Source organism: Bos javanicus, chromosome 3 (assembly GCF_032452875.1).
Source record: "Bos javanicus breed banteng chromosome 3, ARS-OSU_banteng_1.0, whole genome shotgun sequence".
Lineage (NCBI taxonomy): Eukaryota > Metazoa > Chordata > Mammalia > Artiodactyla > Bovidae > Bos > Bos javanicus.
In genome coordinates, this window is record NC_083870.1 from 91,578,794 (window position 1) to 91,598,456 (window position 19,663).

Sequence of the window (19,663 nt, forward strand, 5' to 3'; positions counted from 1 at the left end):
TCAGTTCAGTTCAGTTCAGTTCAGTCGCTCAGTCGTGTCCGACTCTGCGACATCTCTTAGGTCGTGCCAGAGTCCCGCAACCCCGTGAGGCTACCTCTTGCGGTTACCCTGCCTATTTCACAGGCGAGGAAACTGAGTCCGGGGACATCTCTCCAAAGATCTCCCCAAACTGAACTGGGGGCTGAACGCGGACCTGGATCCATGCAGCCCCAGTCGCATTGTAGATGAATCTGGTCCTTAGGGCTTCCTGAGAAGCCTCCTGGTCACCCCAGCACTCTCCTTGTTTCCCCATCTTTTCTTTCCTCTACACTACTCACCCACTTTCTGCCTTTTCTCTCCTTAAAACAGGTTGGGGGCTGGGAGTGACAAGAGTAAGAAGCTCTGGGACAAGTAGGTGCTCTGTAAAATGGGTCTAATCTAACCTCTTGCACAGAGCCATGGTGAGGGTGAAATGGGGACACGTGTGTACAGCGCGTTGGAAGTATTGGGTGAGCCATGGTTCCCACTCGCCTCTCACCTGCCTCTGACTTCTGCCTTTCACCCCTGCAAAGCGGGGTGAGCCTGAGGAGAAGTTGCAGAGTCTACCATCTTGCAGCAGAGGGCGCGCTAACCACTGTTTTCTTCCCCGTTTACAGCGTTCAGCGTCCCTGCAAGATCTTAAAAGCTGCGCCTGCAGGTAGGTGAATATCACACCCATTTGACAGAAACTGAGGCTCTCTAAGGCAGGGTAAGCGGCCCAAGATGGCAGAGCCTGTAAAGAGCAGAGCCAGGGTTCAAACGAGGCCCCAGGTCAGTCCTTGTTGAGTACCTGCTATATGTAGCTCACTCCGAGGTGTGGGTGTCTGAGAACATGGTTATTCAGCGTGATGGCTGGTGGCGGCTCAGATAAGAGTAAAGAGTCTGCCTGCAGTGTGGGAGACCCGGGTTCAATTCCTGGGTCGGGAAGATCCCCTGGAGAAGGAAATGGCAAACCCCTCCACTATTCTTACCTGGAAAATCTTGTGGACAGAGAAGCCTTGGCAGCCTACAGCCCACGGGGTCCCAAAGGGTTGGACACGACTGAGCGACTTCACTTTCACTTTCTTTCCTGTTTCGCGGGGCACAGAGATACGTCTGAGGTCCAGCAAGTGCACAAAGCAGCCAGAGGCAGAGACTGGGGAGGGGGTGGCCCAAGGGAGGAATGAAAGGACAGAGTCACAGGAGGGATTCTTGAGAAGCCAGTTGGCATTCTTCTGTCAGGGCAGGAAAAGCAGTTCAGGCAAAGAGATCAACACGTGCAAAGGCCTAGAGGCAAGTAAGCACTGACACATGGCTGGAGGTAAAACCAAGTGCTGCGGGCATACCATCCCTACACTGCAGAATCCTCCCCCTCTTCCCCTACCTGCGCCTCCATGTCGGCTCCACCCTTCCAGCACCTGGATATCCTGGCCACCATCCTCACCTCCTCCCTCTCATCCACATGCTATTGGCCCTGCCTCTGGGACGGAGAGCTTCCCTGATAGCTCAGTTGGTAAAGAATCCGCCTGCAATGCAGGAGACCCTGGTTCGATTTCTGGCTGGGGAAGATTCCCTGGAGAAGGGATAGGCTACCCACTCCAGTATTCTTGGGCTTCCTTTGTGACTCAGCTGATAAAGAATCTGCCTGTAATGCGGGAGACCTGGGTTTGATCCCTGGATTGGGAAGATCCCCTGGAGAAGAGAAAGGCTACCCACTCTAATATTCTGGCCTGGAGAATTCCATGGACTTTATAGTCCATGGGGTTGCAAAGAGTCGGACACAACTGAGAGACTTTGACTTCAGTGAGACAGAAGAATCGAATCACTTCTAGCTCCCACTACAGCTCATCATTCTGGTCTGAGGCCCATCATGTCTGTCCTTCTAAGTGGTCTCTGCTTCTCCCCTTGCCAGCTGCAGTGTCTTTTCAACCCAAATACCAGGTTAGACCATGTCACTTCTCTCCTCAGAGCCCTGGAATGGTTCTCTTCCCTATCAGAGTAAAACTCAAGACTTAAAATGGCCTATAAAACCCTAGATAATCTGCCCAGCCTATCACTGCTCTGAGATAGTCTCCTGCCACACCTCCCCTCACTTACTCCACCCCAGTCTCCCTGGCTGCATGCTTTTCTGGGAACAGGCCTTTGCACCTGTTCATCCTTCCACCTAGAAGGCTCTTCCTCCAGATATCTGCACAGCTCCCTCCCTTGCCTTCTTCAAGTCTGTATCCAGATGTTAGCTTCTCTGGTGTGACATTCAAAACTGCAGAACCCCTCCCCCAGGTGTTCCCTGCCCTCCTTTCCTAATTTACTTTTCTCCACAGCACCATCAATTACACTGTACACATAAGTTATGAATCTCACCGCTTGTCTGAATTCCCCCACTAGAATTCGAGCTCCTACAGGCTTGGGGCTTTGTTTTGTTCATTGTTGGATCTCCAGGGGTTAGACCTGGTCGACTCTCAATTCATATTTGGAAATGGAGGGATGGCTATCAGCTCCAGAGCAGAGGGAGGCTGGAGAGGAAACGCAGGCAGGAAACCTGGGGTCAGGCCAGGGGAGCCAGCATCTTTCAGAGGCCAATGGGGAGTCTCCAAGGGAGTTATGTGGGGAGTGACATGGGTTGGATTTTCATTTTGTACCCATCCTCTGGTTCTGAGATCAGGTTGAAAGAAGCAAAAGGAGACGGTGGAAGTGAGGGGCAGTCACCAGACTCTAGCAGAAACCTAGGGCTATAAAGATTAAAATGAACACTTTTTAAAAGAGCTGCTGAAGGGATGGAGAATGAGGGAATTTTCCAACTGATTTGAGGTGGTGAGCTCCAGGGGGTGGGGTCACTGGTCAACGCAGAGGAAAACAGGGCAAAGGAGGAGCCCAGTGCAAGCAGGGGAGAGGCCTGAGCCCAGAATGTCCCTGATGTCCCACACCTGGGGACAGGCATCAGCGGTGAGCTCTGGGTGATGGATAAATAAACTGGTCAGCCGGCCTGGGAGGAAAGAGGCCAGAAAGAGAACCAGTGCCTCCTGGGGGCTGGGTTGACAGACCCAGCCTCATGGGGCTGCTCAGCCTGAGTCCTTCCCAGTTCACAGTCGAGGCCACTGCAGCTCAGAAAGGACCCTGGCTTGTCAGGAGACTGGCTCCATGGCCCTGGCTTTGCCTCCAAGGAGCTGGTGACCTTGAGCAAACCACTGCCCCTCCCGGGGACTTTCAGTTGGGACACAGATGACTTAGGACTATAGAAAAAGTTTTTCCAGTCTTCCAGCCCTCCCCAACTCCTGCCTCTTCCAGCTCCTGCTTGGCAAAGGTGGTGCCTCCAAATCACACCTGCAACTCATTAACTCACCTGCCTGGGGGAAATTCCTGTCTGGAGGTAGGAGTGAAGCTGGGCTTTGTTTCCCAGCCTGGAACCCCTTTAACCCCTTAGGAATTACAGAGGTCCTGATGAATCCCTTGCACTTCCCACAGCCAAATCCCCAAGGTACACAGTGAAAGCCGGTGTGTGTGTGTGTGTATGGACGCATGTGCCTGCACCTGTGCATCTCAGGGTCCCACAGAAAGGTCAGGGCCAAGCCAGAATTCAAACCTGCATCTCCATCATAGCAGGAAGTACAAGGCACACACAAGGAAGAGAGAGAGGAGTACAGGATAAGGATCCGGGATCTGGTGATGGGGAAGGGAGAGGATCCACAAATCCACGAGAAGAGCCACAAGATCTGGCTCAGGTGGCTGAGAGAGGGCCCGGGAATGACCAGGATAGCGGACCTTTTTTGTTTCATTTTCAGTCAACAAATATCTACTGAGCATCTTCCACGGGCCAGGCACTGTTTCTAAGCTTTAGGTAAAGAAATTGTATATATTGTATGCATATAATAGTAAAGGAAAGAAGCAAGAATACCCCTGCTCTTGGAGAGCTTGCTGGGGTAGAAACATAATAAACAAAGAAACGTTTAAATATTTTTAATTTTAAATATTAAATGATGACAGGTGTTATTTAAAAAGTAGAGCAGGAAGGAGGCTGGGAGTGCAGGGTGCTGGGTGGGATAACAGTTTTAACAGATTGGCTCAGGATGGCATCTTGAAGAGAGGTTCAGACAAAGATGTGAGGGGCATGAGGAGTAAGCCTAGAGGAAAACTTCCAGAGAGAGAAGACAGGAGCAAAGGCCCATAGGAGGGCCGACTGCAGCAGAGAGCAAGGGCAGGGACCGAGACCCACCCACACCATCCTCGATAGAGATTTCATTACTCAGAGTGACCTGGGAACCACTCAGGATTTTGAGCCCAGGAGGGGTGTCACGCATCTGAGTTTGATCAGGCTCATTCTGTCCAGTGGGCTTCCCTGGTGGCTCAGACAGTAAAGAATCTGCCTGCAATGGAGACCGGGTTTGATCTCTGGGCCAGGAAGATCCCCTGGAGAAGGGAATGGCTAACCACTCCAGTATTCTTGCCTGGAGAATTTCATGGGTGAGTGGCCTGGTGAGCCATAAGTCCATGGGTTTGCAAAGAGTCAGCACAGCTGAATGACTAACACTTTCCATTAAACTTTGAGGAGACGTCAAGGGACCCCGGCAGAACAGGGAGATGGGATGGCAGGTAACGAGCTGGTCCAGGCCTACATGGGAGGATCCAAGGCCTGGAACCAAACCAGGCCTGAATGAAAACACATTTATTTATATGAAAAACTTTTATTCTCTGTGATTTTACCTCTCTTAGACTCAGTTTCCACACCTGTTAAACGGGGACACTACCTGTGGCAAAGAACTTGAGGATGTGAAAGAACTGCAGGGAGCCTGGCCTGGTAAATGGGACGCTCCTCGGGGAATGCTGTACCTACACAGCTGATTCTGACTGAGCCCCAGGACTTTGAACTCCTGCTTGCGGAGTGACCCTCAGAAGGTTACTTAACCTCTCTGGGATAGTTTTCTCATCTGTGAATGGGGTATGACATTCTGGAAGTAGACATTTCTATCATATCTGGAATACAAGAGGTGTGGAGCTCCCTGTCACGGGAGGTCTAGGAGCAGACGCGCCTAGTGGAGGGGGGTCACCTCTACTAACAAAATCCAACAATCACTGCATGCTTAAGAGATGCTGCCACAGGCTCAGAAGGCTGCATTTATTGTTTGCTACATTAGCATTGAGCTGCAGGTTCAGTGTGATCTCATAATGTCACCGGCTATCATCTCATTTAATGCTCAAAACTCAGCTCTCTAAGGTAGGGGCTGGTGCCTCTGTAATTCCCACTTAACAGATGAGGAAACTGAGGCAGAGAGAGGTACAGTCACTTGTCCAAAGTCCCTCAGCGGGTACCTGGTGGAACTCATGCACAGATGGTCTGAATTCAGAGTTCATGTTTTTTTGGTATAACCGAAACTCAATGCATTACTTTGGGACAGTCCTGGCTCTGCCTCTAGGCCCCAGTTTCCTCATTAGCTCAAGAATATTTCCCAGCTGACAGCCAACAGTAGCGGCCACGTGAAAGTGGCATCTTGGGCATGCTGGGCCCCAGGGACTGCAGCCCCACCAACATCACAAGGGGCCGCAGAACCACCCAGCTGGGCCCAGGCAATCCACAGAATCACGAGAGATAATAAAATGGATTTACTTTCAGCCATTTGTTACACAGCAAGAGAAAAAACAAAACAGCAGTCAGCAGTATTTGTTGACTGCCTGTGTGTACCAGGCACTGGACCAGACACTTAGAAGAAGCCCATCATTGGTCTCCAGCTTCCAGGCCTGCTAGAAGACTTTAACTTCCACCCTCTGTAATCTGAACAGGGCCCGTGAGGGAGCATGCAGCCCCACATGCTGTCTCTCCAGAGATGCCACCGGCAGCAAAGATGAGGCTCTCATAGCTAGGTGGAGGCAAGGGGGGCTGGGCCCCAGGCAGGGCATCCCCCGAGGCACTGCGTTCCAGGTCTTCCTCCACAGGGGACGCAGGTAGTATCAAGGGTCCCCCAGCCAGTGGGCAGCACACAGCCTCCTCGTAAGTGGGGACGGTAATCACCTTCAGGGTCCTAGAGGGACAGAAGAGAGGCTATCAACAGGGGTGGGGTAAAACCCAACGGCACACCAGGGAGAAGGGGAGGGAGGCTATGGGCTTCCCTGGGCCCGCGAACACCACTGGAGCTTGACAGCCACCATCCCTTGCCCACCTCAGCTCCTTGACTCTGCTCTCCCTCCCTTATAGTCAGTTCTCCATTCAGTTAGCTCTCCACCTGGGCTCGTCACACCCTCTGTCTCCTCAATTCTCTCTGCAGGGAAAGTCCTTCCCACCTCCCTGGGAGGTGGGAAGTCAGTTCCCACTTGTCCTTGGAGTCTCCATCCAGGCTCTTCTGACCAGGCTCTACCCTCTAGATTCTAAGAATAGGTCACTTGCATCCCAGCCACACCAAAGCTGATGGAAATGAGGCTGATCCTCCGTCCTCTCAGGGCCCTGGAGAATCATCTGTGGGGAATCAGTGCTCCTTCCCTTCCCAGGACCTTGGGGGTAGGAATGTCACTGATCCTATGTCTGGGCTGCTTCTGCTTTGGGAAGATACTGCCACATACAGGGGCTGACAGGTGATTCTGGAGGTCCCTTCCCACCCCAAGTGTCTCTAAGGTTGATTATGAGTCACAGCGTTGGCTGGTTCAGCTCCCTGCTCAGCCACATTGTCAGTAGGAGATCATGGGTCAGTGTTAGGGAAATTAAATGAATAGTCTTGTTTAGGCTTCAGAGCCAAAGCAGAGCAGGCCTCTGACCTTGCTTCTAACCTGCCTGGACACTGCCCTGACTGTGAGTGACTGTCTGCTGTGAGTGCAAGACTTGCAGCACCATAGATAAGATGCAGGAGAAATCTTGAGATTGTTGAACCGCTAGAGGGGGCCCTGGCCAACCAAGCCCCAGGCTTAACGACAACATTCCAAGTTTTACAAGACAAAATAAACAACATTAACACGAAGCCAGCAATGGCAACCCACTCCAGTACTCTTGCCTGGAAAATCCCATGGACTGAGGAGCCTGGTAGGCTACAGTCCATGGGGTCACTATGAGTTGGACACGACTGAGCGACTTCACTTTCACTTTTCACTTTCATGCAATGGAGAAGGAAATGGCAACCCACTCCAGTGTTCTTGCCTGGAGAATCCCAGGGACGGGGGAGCCTGGTGGGAGGCCGTCTCTGGGACCGCACAGAGTCGGACACGACTGAAGCGACTTAGCAGCAGCAGCAACACGAAGCCAGAGCTGCAATTTGGTCACAGACTGATGATGATGTGAGTTTGCCACCATCCTGGGATTATAAATGGGAACCCCAAACTGCAGTCTTTGAAGTCTCACCCACAGAGCCGACCGCTACCTACGACCCTTTCCCAACACGGGACTTCCCAGCGCTGTTTAAGTCTGGATGTTGGTCAAAACCCAATTTGGTGATGTATTCTCTGGTCTATTTCTCTTTCTTTTAATGTTAGTATGTTGAAAATAAGTTAGACAATTCTCTAATAAATATCCGTATTACTTATTTGTATATAACGAGTGGCTTATTTTGTTAACAAATCCTGTGAACCTGAGATGAAAGTGAAAACTTTTGCAACCAGTAAGTAACTCTATTAACCTGAGTCCCAGTTTCCGCATCTGTAAACAGGGACGATACGGGCACCGACCTCACAGGACCATATGAAGATTAAATGAGGTAACACGGGGCACTTCAGCCCAGGAAGCTGATAAGGGGTCCCACCCGCCTCTGACTCACAGTGTCATTTGAAGTGAGGGCAGACAAAGAATATCACTCCTGGAGGCAGGCAAGCTAGGTTCAATTGCTATGTGACCTAGGCTATGTTCATACCCAATCTGAGCCTCTTTTTCCTCATCCGTAACATGAAGATAACAATTTCTATTTTATAGATTCAGGGAAAGGGAAAATGCTTTGACAACTCAGGAAAATATGGGTGATTAGGCTTCCAGAAGCCCACATCTCCTGCCATGCTCACCTCCTATCCATGCCCCAGCCACTCCCTACTTCTCCAAGCCTGGGAGACACGAGGCAGGCTTTGGGTACCCCTGGCACTGCTTCAGCAGGCAGCAGCTGGCAGGGCAGGGCACAGCTGCCAGGTGAGACCAGCCCACAGCAGGAAGTTTGCTTAGAGGGCAGAGGTGCAGTAGCCCTCACACCATCTCACCTAGCCAGCTGGGCCCACCCAGCCCCAGGTCACCACAGTCATGGTCCCGAAAGCCAGAAACTTGGGAAACATGAAGCCTGAGGCAGGGGGACCACATCGCACACTTGAGGTGCAGACCCATTCATGGGTTTTCTGGACGTGACTCCCTGCAGCTGGGTGGGGCGCGGTGGTCCCCGTGCTCAGGAAGCTTCGCTGAGCCTGGTGGCAACAGGAGATCCGAGCCTAGCACCAGCCTCTCCACCATTCAGCTGAGTCAGACAAACAGTAGGGAAAGGGGAAAGGGGCCAGGGGTGAAGCACTATTTGCCCTCCACTCAAGCTCTCTAATCTCATTTCACATTCGTGACGAGCCTGGTCAGTCATCGCACAGGTAAGCTAGGGCCACACATCAACTAAGCGGCCAAGCCCCGGCCCACGCCAACCGTCACACCTCCCCTACCCGACCCCTGATCTCTCCAAACCTCAGCTTTCTCATCTGTAAAACGGACCTGACACTGCCTTTTAAGCAGCGAAGCTTAAATCAGTGGGCATGAAAGGACATCATCAAATGAAAGCAAACGAAGAGGACTGAGTGTTGCAGTAAATACACCTCCCCATCTATCATCTCGTTTGAGCCTAACGGCAATCCCAGAGAAAATTCCAGGTTTGACGGGAAAAACCAGATATGGCTCAGAGAGTCTAAGTCAAGAACACACAGCTTAGGAAAGAGTGGACACTGACAGCCTTATGTCCAACTAGACCCGTGTTTTTTTCTGCTGTTCTCACTGTGGTTGGGAGTGGGGGATCCCAGAGGCCTCCCACCCAGGCACTTCATCTAGGGCTCACATTTCATATGGGAGCCCCTGAGAGTAGGGGTTTTGTCTATTTTGTCCACTGCTTCATTGTAAGTGCCCTGCAGAATTAGGTACTCAGTAAATGTTGGTGAAATGCATGAAAGAATAAGCAGATGAATAAATGAGGACACTGAGCCCCCAAGAGGGAAATGGGCCCACCAAGTCATCAGCCTAGATGGCCTTTGTCTCTAACCTGGAGTTACCCACAGAGAACAAGGTGCCTGGAGGCAGGGACAACTAAGTGACCTTCCCATGGGGCCCAGATGCTGGGCTTTCAGTAGGAGGGCCAGGATGGCTCAGCCCCAGGGACAAAAAAGAACCATTAGCAGAAGCAGCCTCACCAACATGAAGCCATCCCAGCTCTGAGTCTAAGACATGGTCTCTGAACTTGATGGACCATGAGTACCCTGCAATGGGTGAGTTCCTCCCTGGCTCAGCTGGGAAATAAGGCTGAGTTCCCCCACCTGACATGCAGCTGTGGCCCGGACCCTGTTGGGTCAACACGACTGTGTGTATTGACAACATCCACTCTCTGTGCTCAGGTCAGGCTGGGCGGGGAAGGACAGGTATCCTGAGGCATGATCTGGTTCCAACCAATAACTCACTGAGTGACCAGATAGGTCACTGGTCTCTCTGAGACCCAGGTTTCTCATCTGAGAAGTGAAGAGGCCCCAAGGTCCTGCCCTTCCCTCTAAAGTCAAACCAAGGCCTGACCACTGGACTAAGGGACTTCCATTGAACACTCTATTGTCTGTGACCTCAGGGAGTCCCAGGCCAGTAGCAGGGACTAATCTGTCACCTTCTTTAACTCAGGATGCATTTACCTCTCTAACTCAGGGAAGAAGAGTGCCCAGGGTCCCAGGCCAACTCATGGATATCTGGTTTAGCCCTTAGTGCATGCAAATCCAGTGCTTACAGAGTAGTGTAGGGGAACGAACACACACCTCACAGCCCTCAGGCTCTGCCGCTTTCTAGCTGTATAACCCTCACCCTCTTTTTCTGTAAATAGTACTTCTTACCTTGCAGGTGGGCTGGACTGGGGAAGGTACATGCAGGCCCCTGACATATGCAGGCACAGCAGACACTTGTTGAAAGAGTAAGTACATAATAAGAGCATGTAAGGTACACGCATTCTCAACAGGGCAAAAACTGGTTCTGGGAATCTTGCTGATACTGTGTTTATGTATAAAGCACAGATATACATGCAGACCAAATATACAGTATATCTGTGGTATTAACATTCCATGAGGGAGGATTAAGGGGAAAAGGCCTAAACAGTCTCCTGGGAGGGAGTGATTTAGAAAAACATGAGAAATATTATGTAAATGTAAGATTTTTTCCTCCATTGCCTACCTCATCCCTGGGCTTTTGCACACTCCTCTGCCTGCTTAAGACACCCCTCTCCACCTTATCCACTTGAGGAAAAGTTGACATTTGTTGTACATCTATCATGTGCCAGGCTCTAGGCTGAGTTCTTCATTTACATCACCTCAGGTAAGTACTATGAGCGGACTCATTGGAAAAGACCCTGATGCTGGGAAAGACAGAGGACAGGAAGAGAAGGGGGAGCCAGAGGATAAGGTGTTTGGATGGCATGGCATCACTGACTCAATGGACACGAGTTTGAAAAATCTCCAGGAGACAGTGAGAGACAGGGAAGCCTGGTGTGCTGCAGTCCATGGGGTCGCAAAGAGCCAGACAGGACTTAGCGACTCAACAACATGCAACTGCCATACAGGCATTTGCTACATTTGTCATTCTTATGACTCCTGTTTCATTTCTGATGAGATGTTGAGGTTCAGTGGAGTTGCATAATCTCCTGAAGTCCCATAGCTAGTTAGTGACAGAACCAGGAGAGGATCCCTATGGGTCTGACTCCTGTGGGTAAGTTCTTAACCCCTACACTACTCTGCCCAATACCATGCTAATTTCTACTACCACTTCCTCCAGGAAGCCTTCCTGGATTTTTCCATGTCTCACAGGACCACGTCTGCCCTCTTTCACAGCTTTAACTACTCTGATTTGTCAAAGCCTGCCTCTGTCAAGGGACTTAAAACACTTTCAGGAGTGCTGATCAGCCTCCAGGACCCCAAAGCATAGGTAAAGCTTAGACCAGAGGAGAAACCCCATGGGAGTTTGCTGAGTAAATGCCTGATGGTGTGACCGGGCCCTGCCTGTGGCCCCCACTCCCCGCAGCTGCACCTGACCTGCAGCTCTCCTTCTCTGAGGACTCCACAGTGAGGTAGTACAGGTCCCTGGAGAGGTGGTATGGGTCCCATCGAGGCAGCTTCTGGGTGCTGGCCTTGACTGACCACAGCAGGCCGAAGAGCAGCAGCAGGCCACCTGCGCCACAGCAGAAGAAGCTGACCGACCTGAGCAGGGCACCGGGGGCCCCAGGCTCAGGGCATCCAGTGGGTGGGGCTGACTGGCCAGGCGGGGGGCCTGCATCTCCTTCACTCCACCAGGCGAAGCAGAGAGTCCCAGCCACTAGGACCACCGTGCCGCTGACCATCATGCAGTAGCGCAGGGTGGAGGCCACACGGGCCCTGTCACAAGTCTGGACAGAAAAGGAGAGAAAAGAAGAAACAAGCCCTGTGAGAGGCCTGCTGGGTACCAGATGTGGGTTTAGTCCTGCCTGAGATCACTGAGCAGTCTCGGAGGGATCATTTGACTCCTCTGTGCCTCTGCTTCCTCATCTGTGGAATGGAGGTGAGGCTCCCAGCCCTCCAGGTCTGCTCTGAAGGCCATAGATCATGTGTCCCAAGGCCCTGGCACCACACCTGGGACCTGGCAGGACTCAGTAAATGCGGCTGTTTCCTGCCCAGCCTTGCCCCAGGACTCAGAGGCCTCATCTGCTTGGTGGTACAAGATTCCTCTCTGTGTCTCCTGCAGGCTGGGAGGGAGAAGAGTGAACCCTGTGGGGTCCGCCAGGCCTGCCAGGAGAGGGGCTTGCTGCTTATGCGTTGTCTCACTACACCCAGGTCACAATCTCGAAAGGGTGATGCTCTTATCTCCATTTGATAGGCTTCCCTGGTGGCTAAGTTGGTAAAGAATTTGCCTGCAATGCAGGAGACCTGGGTTCAATCCCTGGGTTGGGAAGATTCCCTGGAGAAGGAAATGGCAACCCATTCCAGTATTCTTGCCTGGGAAATTCCATGGACAGAGGAGCCGGGTGGGCTACAGTCCATGGAGTTTCAAAAGAATCGGACGTGACTTAGTGACTAAACAACAACTACAACAAATCTCCATCTGACCGAGGAAGACACTGAAACCCAGGGCAGGTACCGGCGCCAGTGGGGAAAGGGCATTGAGAAGCCTGGAGCTGAGATTCACAACACAAAACAAAATTTCATGCAAAAAGATGGTTTTTGTGAGCTTATTTTTAATGGTCATAATTTGGAAAGAGCCTAAATGTCCAACTATAGGGAAAGGGTGAATAAAGCATGGCATAAAATCTAAATGGTATATTCCATGACTGATTTAAAAAAAAAAAAAATCAAGCTCAGCACAGATATTTAACAACAGGGGGAAATTCTTATGATATCTGACTTTTTCCAACTTAGGTGCCAAATTAAGCACACAGTATTATCTCAGTGAGGAAAAACAAAATGCCCAGGGGGTGGAAAAAAACACTTGGGAGGAACCCTGGCTCCAGATTATACAGACGGGAAGGGATTTCTCCAAAACCAACATCCAGGTCATTGTACACGCTGTTCCCTCTCCCTGGTAACTTGCTATCATCAATGTCCTCTCCACGCTCAGTTTGACTCACCCGAGAAGCCTTCAAAGGGGACACTTTAAACTCAGAGTTCCCTGGGCCTTCATTGACCAAACTGTTATCTGTCTGTTTGACTTCTCTTTGTGTCTTGTCCTCACCAGACAGCAAGTTCCCTGAGGGCAGGGTCTGTATCAGCCTTGTTTACAGCTCTATCCCCCAGTGCTTAACACATAGTAGCTGCTCCATAAACAGGTGTTGAAGAAATTCTCCTAAATGAGAAACAGTGTTGCTGAATAAACCTTGTTGGGTGAAATGCCCCTCTCCTAGCTGGGAGGGATTGGGAGAGGGGAGGGAATACAGGACGCCAGCTGCTGCAGCACCCAGCCTTGGAGTCTGGTTTTGGTCCCTACTCTGCAGCTCACCAGCCATGTCCTGGGATAAGCCTCCCAACTGCGCCTGACCTGTCTCCTCATCTATACAGAGTCCCCCTCTCCTCTTCCACAGGTTGAGCCAGGGAAGGAGAGGGCCAGGGACTCGTAGACCTCAGGAAGACTAATGGTCAGCCTTCCAAATGGGGCTTGCCCAGCCTAACAGGGTACAACTGCACAACGCCCTGCTGTGCAGTCATTCAGAGACACAGTCCTCAGGGAGCTGAGAGTGAACTCACTCAGTCATGTCCGACTCTTAGCGACCCCGTGGACTGTAGCCCACCAGGCTCCTCCATCCATGGGATTCTCCAGGCAAGAGTACTGGAGTGGGTTGCCATTTCCTTCTCCAGGGGATCTTCCTGACCCAGAGATCGAACCCAGGTCTCCCACATTGCAGGCAGACGCTCTAACCTCTGAGCCACCAGGAAAGCGCGCTCGGGGAGCTGAAGAGCATGGCAAAGTGTTCAAGATCTAGTAGGTGAGACTTTAGATTTCAAAAGGGCATATTTCCAGATGTGTTTAAAAACGTGTGTATGCATATATACAGAATCTAGAAAAATGGTACTGAAGAATTTATTTACAGGGCAACAATGGAGAAACAGACATAAGACAATAGACTTATGGACATGGGGAGAGGGGAGGAGAGGGTGAGATGTATGGAAAGAGTGACACGGAAACTTACATTACCATGTGTAAAATAGATAGCCAACAGGAATTTGCTGTATGGCTCAGGAAACTCAAACAGGGGCTCTGTATCAACCCAGAGCAGTGGGATGGGGAGGGAGATGGGAGGGAGTTTCAAAAGGGAGGGGATATATGTATACCTATGGCTGATTCATGTTGAGGTTTGACAGAAAACAGCAAAATTCTGTAAAGCAATTATCTTTCAATTAAAAAATAAATTTTTTTAAATAGTGTGTATGTGTTTGTATGTACACATGTGAGCGAGAAGGATAAAATGTATACATGAAATGAGGTGCTCGAGGAGTGGACCCCAATCTTTATGAGCCTCCAGGCCACCAGAAGCATGTAGAAACAAGCCATTTGTAAATTACCTTTGGTTCTCTTCCTGTGAATCTGTCAGTGGGGCAAGTGCCTCCTGTCTCCAGCTCAAGGCATTTTCTCTGGGGGAGAAAAAGAACCTCACTACACTCTCTCCAAAGACAGCAAGGAGAGGCTGTCAGAAGGAAAAGCTGGAAGAAAAAAAAAACCCCAGCAAATCGGTAACAGTAACCCCTCACCTATATATTGACATTTGACAGTCCCCCTTCACACCTGGCATCTCATCTGACCACAACAGAGGCAGATGGTCGGGCAGGAAAAGAAATTCTTGTTTTGCAAATGACTAGACTGAGTCCACCCTTATGGCAGATGACACCACCCTTATGGCAGAAAGCAAAGAAGAACTAAAGAACCTCTTAATGAAAGTGAAAGAGGAGAGTGAAAAGGTTGGCTTAAAACTCAACATTCAGAAAACTAAGATTATGGCATCTGGTCTCATCACTTCATGGCAAATAGATGGGGAAACAATGGAAACAGTGACAGACTATTTTGGGGGCTTCAAATTCACTGCAGATGGTGACTGCAGCCATGAAATTAAAAGACTCTTGCTCCTTGGAAGAAAAGTTATGACCAACCTGGACAGCTTATTAAAAAACAGAGACACTACTTTGCCAACAAAGGTCCATCTAGTCAAAGCTATGATTTTTCCAGTGGTCATGTATGGATGTGAGAGTTGGACTATAAAGAAAGCTAAGCACTGAAGAATTGATGCTTTTGAACCATGGTGTTGAAAAAGACTCTTGAGAGTCCCTTGGACAGCAAGGAGATCCAACCAGTCCATCCTAAGAAAATCAGTCCTGAATATTCTTCGGAAGGACTGATGCTGAAGCTGAAACTCTAATACTTTGGCCACCTGATGTGAAGAACTGACTCATTTGAAAAGACCCCGAGGCTGGGAAAGATTGAAGGCAGGAGGAGAAGGGGATGACAGAGGATGAGATGGTTGGATGGCATCACCGACTCAATGGACATGAGTTTGAACAACCTCCAGGAGTTGGTGATGGACAGGGAGGCCTGGCGTGCTGCAGTCCATGGGGTCACAAAGAGTCAGACACGACTGAGCAACTGAACTGAACTGAGACTGAGTCCAGGAAGGAGAGACTTTACCAAAGCAGCATACAGCTTGTGTGTCAACCCTTGCATTGTAAGGTAACTTATGATGCTTTTAAATTTCTATAAAAGCAATAGTTCCTCATTGTGGAGGAGAGGAGAAAACCACCTAAGAGAATAAAAATGCAAATATCATTAATGCTGCCCACCAGAGATGAGCACGATCCACAGTGGATGCTTCCTTTTGGGTCCTCCTCCCTTGGCCTGCATACTTGATGATAGTGGCAGCACGTGTGTACTGGGCATTTACAGGGGCTGGGAACCACACCCAGCAATTTACAGGTGTCCCCCATCTTAATCCTTGCAACAGCACTAGGTCCCAAAGACACTGGAGCTGCAAGGGTGACAGCTTGTCTGAGGTCAATGCCAAATCTGAACCAGGTCTACTCTGACTCCCTGGTGGCTCAGATGGTAAAGAATCTGGTAAAGAAGACTGCAATGCAGGATACCCAGGTTTGATCCCTGGGCTGGGAAGATCCCTTGGAGAAGGGAATGGCTGCTCACTCCAGTATTCTTGCCTGGAGAATTCCATGGACAGAGGAGCCTGGTGGGCTACAATCCATGGGGTTGCAAAGAGTCAGACACAACTAAGCTACTAACACACACACACACTGCTGCTGCTGCTAAGTCGCTTCAGTCATGTCCAACTCTGTGCGACCCCATAGACGGCAGCCCACCAGGCTCCCCGTCCCTGGGATTCTCCAGGCAAGAACACTGGAGTGGGTTGCCATTTCCTTCTCCAATGCATGAAAGTGAAAAGTGAAAGTGAAGTCGCTCAGTCGTGTCCGAATCCTAGCGACCTGACCTCATGGACTGCAGTCTACCAGGCTCCTAAGTCCATGGGATTTTCCAGGCAAGAGTACTGGAGTGGGGTGCCTTTGCCTTCTACACACACACACACACACACACACACACACACGTCTAACTCAAATACCTGTGACTGCACAGCTAGATAGATCTGTATTTTTCAGTATATAAAGTTGAGACCATGCTGTGAATAGATGCATTTGTAAGTCTTTAGCTCAGGCAGTTCCCACTTTCTAAAACACCCTGCCCTTCATCCTGACTCGAATGCTTCCAGACCTCAGAGAAGCCCCTGGATCACCCCTAGCATGGTCTCACCGGATGCCGTGTCATCTCCTTCTGTGTGAGTCACCCTCTCTCCATATGGATTCCCCCGCTCCATGGGCAGGCAGAGCACACAATGACCTGCCACCCCTGGGTGGTGGAAGCTGTCAGTGTCTGCTGGACGAAGGACAGACTGCCCTGTTGTGCGGTAGTTTTATTTTTACAGATCGGGGCTCTGATTGATTATCAGCAGGATGTGCTCACCCAAGATTCCCCTGGTCCATTTCAGAGAGGTGGTCTTCAGGCAGTTTACTCACCCTTCACAGGAGTGTACTCTGGACCCTGATCGAGGGGAGGAAGGAAGGGCTCCCTGCCCTGGAGGGCATGACCCCAGTCCAGCCCCAGAGAAGTGTCTTTCCCATTCCAGCACTCAGGCTGCCAGGCTGGCCCCCTCCTTCCAGCTCCCTCCTATTCCAATCCATGCACCCAAGTTCCTGCCACCTGGGGTCCTGTACACCTGCTGCTCCCTCCACCTGGAGAGCCCTCTGTCCCCATTCAGGGCCCTCATTTCACAACCCCCTTTGAGACCCATGCCAAACACCACATCCTCGAAGAAGCCTTTCTGCTGCTACCAACCACACCTCCCACCAGCTAGAGTTATCACTCCCTCTATCAGTTCAGTCGCTTAGCTGTGTCCAACTCTTTGTGACCTCATGGACTGCAGCACACCAGGCTTCCTTGTCCATCACCAACTCCCAAAGCTTGCTCAAACGCATGTCCGTCGAGTTGGTGATGCCATCCAACCATCTCATCTCTGTCATCCCCTTCTCGTCCCGCCTTCAATCTTTCCCAACCTCAGGGTCTTTTCCAATGCGTCAGTTCTTCAAATCAGGTGGCCAAAGTATTGGAGTTTCAGCTTCAGCATCAGTCCTTCCAATGAATATTTAGGACTGATTTCCTTTAGGATGGACTGGTTGGATCTCCTGGCAGTCCAAGGGACTCTCAAGAGTCTTCTCCAACACCACAGTTCAAAAGCATCAATTCTTCGGCGCTCAGCTTTCTTTATGGTGCAACTCTCACATCCATACATGACTATTGGAAAAACCATAGTTTTGACTAGACGGACCTTTGTAGGTAAAGTAATGTCCCTTTGACTATAGCCACTCTGTTTGCTCTGTGATCTTGATCAGGGTGCTCAACATCTCTGAGCTCAAATTACTGCCTCCTGGGGAGGAGCAAGTTGTGAAGATGAAATGGGAGGCTGGCAAGTAGTGACACAGCTGGACAGAGGAGGAACCCTGGCTCTGGCACTGGGTAAGTTGCCTAGATTCTCCATGCCTCAGTTTCCTCCTTTGTGAAATGGGCACAATAATATCCCACTGTCCCCACTACCAACAAGAGAACTTTAGGTGCCAGTTTTCTGTAAAGAACTAAACCATCTGAACAAGAAGGGTTCTGAACTATCTTCACCATAACCCTGGGGCAAACTGAGGCTCCAAGCGCCACCCATTGAGTTACAACACAATTAGGAGGAGACTTGGGTGTCCAAACTCCGCGCACTAAACCACTGAGGTCAAGGTGAAGGGAAGGGGACCAGGCGGGGTTGGCTTAGGAGGAGCCGAGCTGCTCCTGAAGACGGGAGGCGGGGCGGGGGTAAGTTAAGGAAGTTTATACCCACCTTGGGCGCAGTCATCGCGCCGTAGGGTCAGGCGTAGTCCTGGCGCGAGGAGCCCACCGGTGGCTGTCGAGCCCGAGGTCAGCGCGAACCTGGGAAAGACGGTCCCTCCGGCCTGCTGGGGGCGCGTAGCGGTAGGGGCGGCCCCGGCGACCGTCCTCCAGCCCTGCTCTCCACGTCCCCGCAGAAACGCTAACGTCCGGCTGCGGGTCTAGTCCAAGGGTCCCGTCCCGGTCCCGGTGGGAGCGGTGCCAAGGCCCCTTCACCGCGCAGGGGTTCGGCCACCGGGTGGGGGCTTTGAGGGGCGCACGGAGTCCTGCTTGGCTGTCGACTACGGTGATGACCAGCCCCGCCCCCGCCCCGGGCTTGGCAGACGGCTGCGGGGAACCTGCGCTTGGGCTCCGGGACGCGGCGCGCCCCACCTCTCATCGGATCCGCGTCCTCGCGGCCGGCAGCCGGACGGGCGGAGACTCCCGGGTGGAGAGGCTCCGGGTGGCTCCAGGTGCCGCGCCCGACCTTAAAGGAACAGCGAGACGGCTGGCTGGGGATGAGGTTTCCCAGGGCGAAGGGGGTGAGGGGAGCGGCAAGACCCCTCTTAACCGCTACCTCCCTGAACTGTCGGCAATCCGCGGTCCTCGGGGGCCATCCCGCCACTACTGTCCCACGAAGCGGGCTTGGGAACGGGACACGAAACTCCTCCAAGAGCTATTGCGTTCAGTCTGAAAGGGCTGTGGCATCCTGAGCAAGCCACAGGTCTTTCGAACACTGACATCCCCAGGAGATAAGCGTTCTCAGAAATAACTGCCTGCCTTTAAGCGCTTCCCCAGCCTCTACAGGAATCAAGTCACTGCCCCAGCCGGTGAGAGGCCAGGAGAGCGCAGTTGGAGAACAAGGCATCCCACCTACTGTGGGACCTAACTTCTCTTAACTTATCCACTCCTGCATCAAAGGAGGGCTATGACCCCACCCCACGGGTCTTCAGGTCACCCTTTCACAGGTGCAGGCTGGAGGCACGTATTGTGGACAAGTGATTCAGGAGCCTGGAGGAAGGGTCAGCATGGGTGAAGCCTGTGTGTAAAACCTTCTGCTGGGGACTCCTGAGTTTTGGCGGGTAGGAACGGGGCGGAGCCTCCAGGCTGAAGGAGCAGCATGTGCAGAGGGTGGGCCAAGTCATAGGCAGGTTAGACCTCAACAAGTTCACCTGGGTCAGAGGGAGGCAGTTCTGGACTAACTGGGGTCTGGGTTTTGTTTGTGTCTTTTCCGGCCGTTCCATTGAGCCCGGGAGCTGGTCAGATTCCCTTCAGCCGTGGCCTAGGACTGCCCACGGAGCTGATGGAAACCAACTCCCTTTCCAGCCCAGGCACACAGGAGGCTAGAGCAGCCTGCCCAGTGGAGATCTGAAGCTCGGAGACGGGAAACCACTGTCTCAGAGTCACAGAGCAGGTCAGCGGCAGGGTTCAGGCCCCTAATTCTTAAACTCTTTGTCTCCAAGGAAGTATGCCACCTGAGAGCGTTAGCGTTCTCTGTGCACTGACTCCTCTGTCTGGTGAGGTCCTTTTACATGTTATTTCATTTTCACGGTGTGTGTGGTCTGTGTAAGTGTTCCCATTTTACAGACA

General features: G+C 51.5%; 1 protein-coding gene across 1 annotated transcript; it reads right to left on the reverse strand.

Moving 5' to 3' along the window:
* Nucleotides 1–5,577: 5,577 nt before the first annotated feature.
* TMEM61 (transmembrane protein 61) lies at nucleotides 5,578–18,469 on the reverse strand. The gene is made up of 3 exons (XM_061411815.1): nucleotides 18,048–18,469; nucleotides 11,191–11,540; nucleotides 5,578–6,008 (listed from the first exon to the last, which is right to left on the reverse strand). Exons 1-3 carry the CDS (start codon nucleotides 18,060–18,062, stop codon nucleotides 5,741–5,743), a joined length of 633 nt encoding a protein of 210 aa, XP_061267799.1. The 5' UTR covers nucleotides 18,063–18,469; the 3' UTR covers nucleotides 5,578–5,740.
* Nucleotides 18,470–19,663: the final 1,194 nt, after the last annotated feature.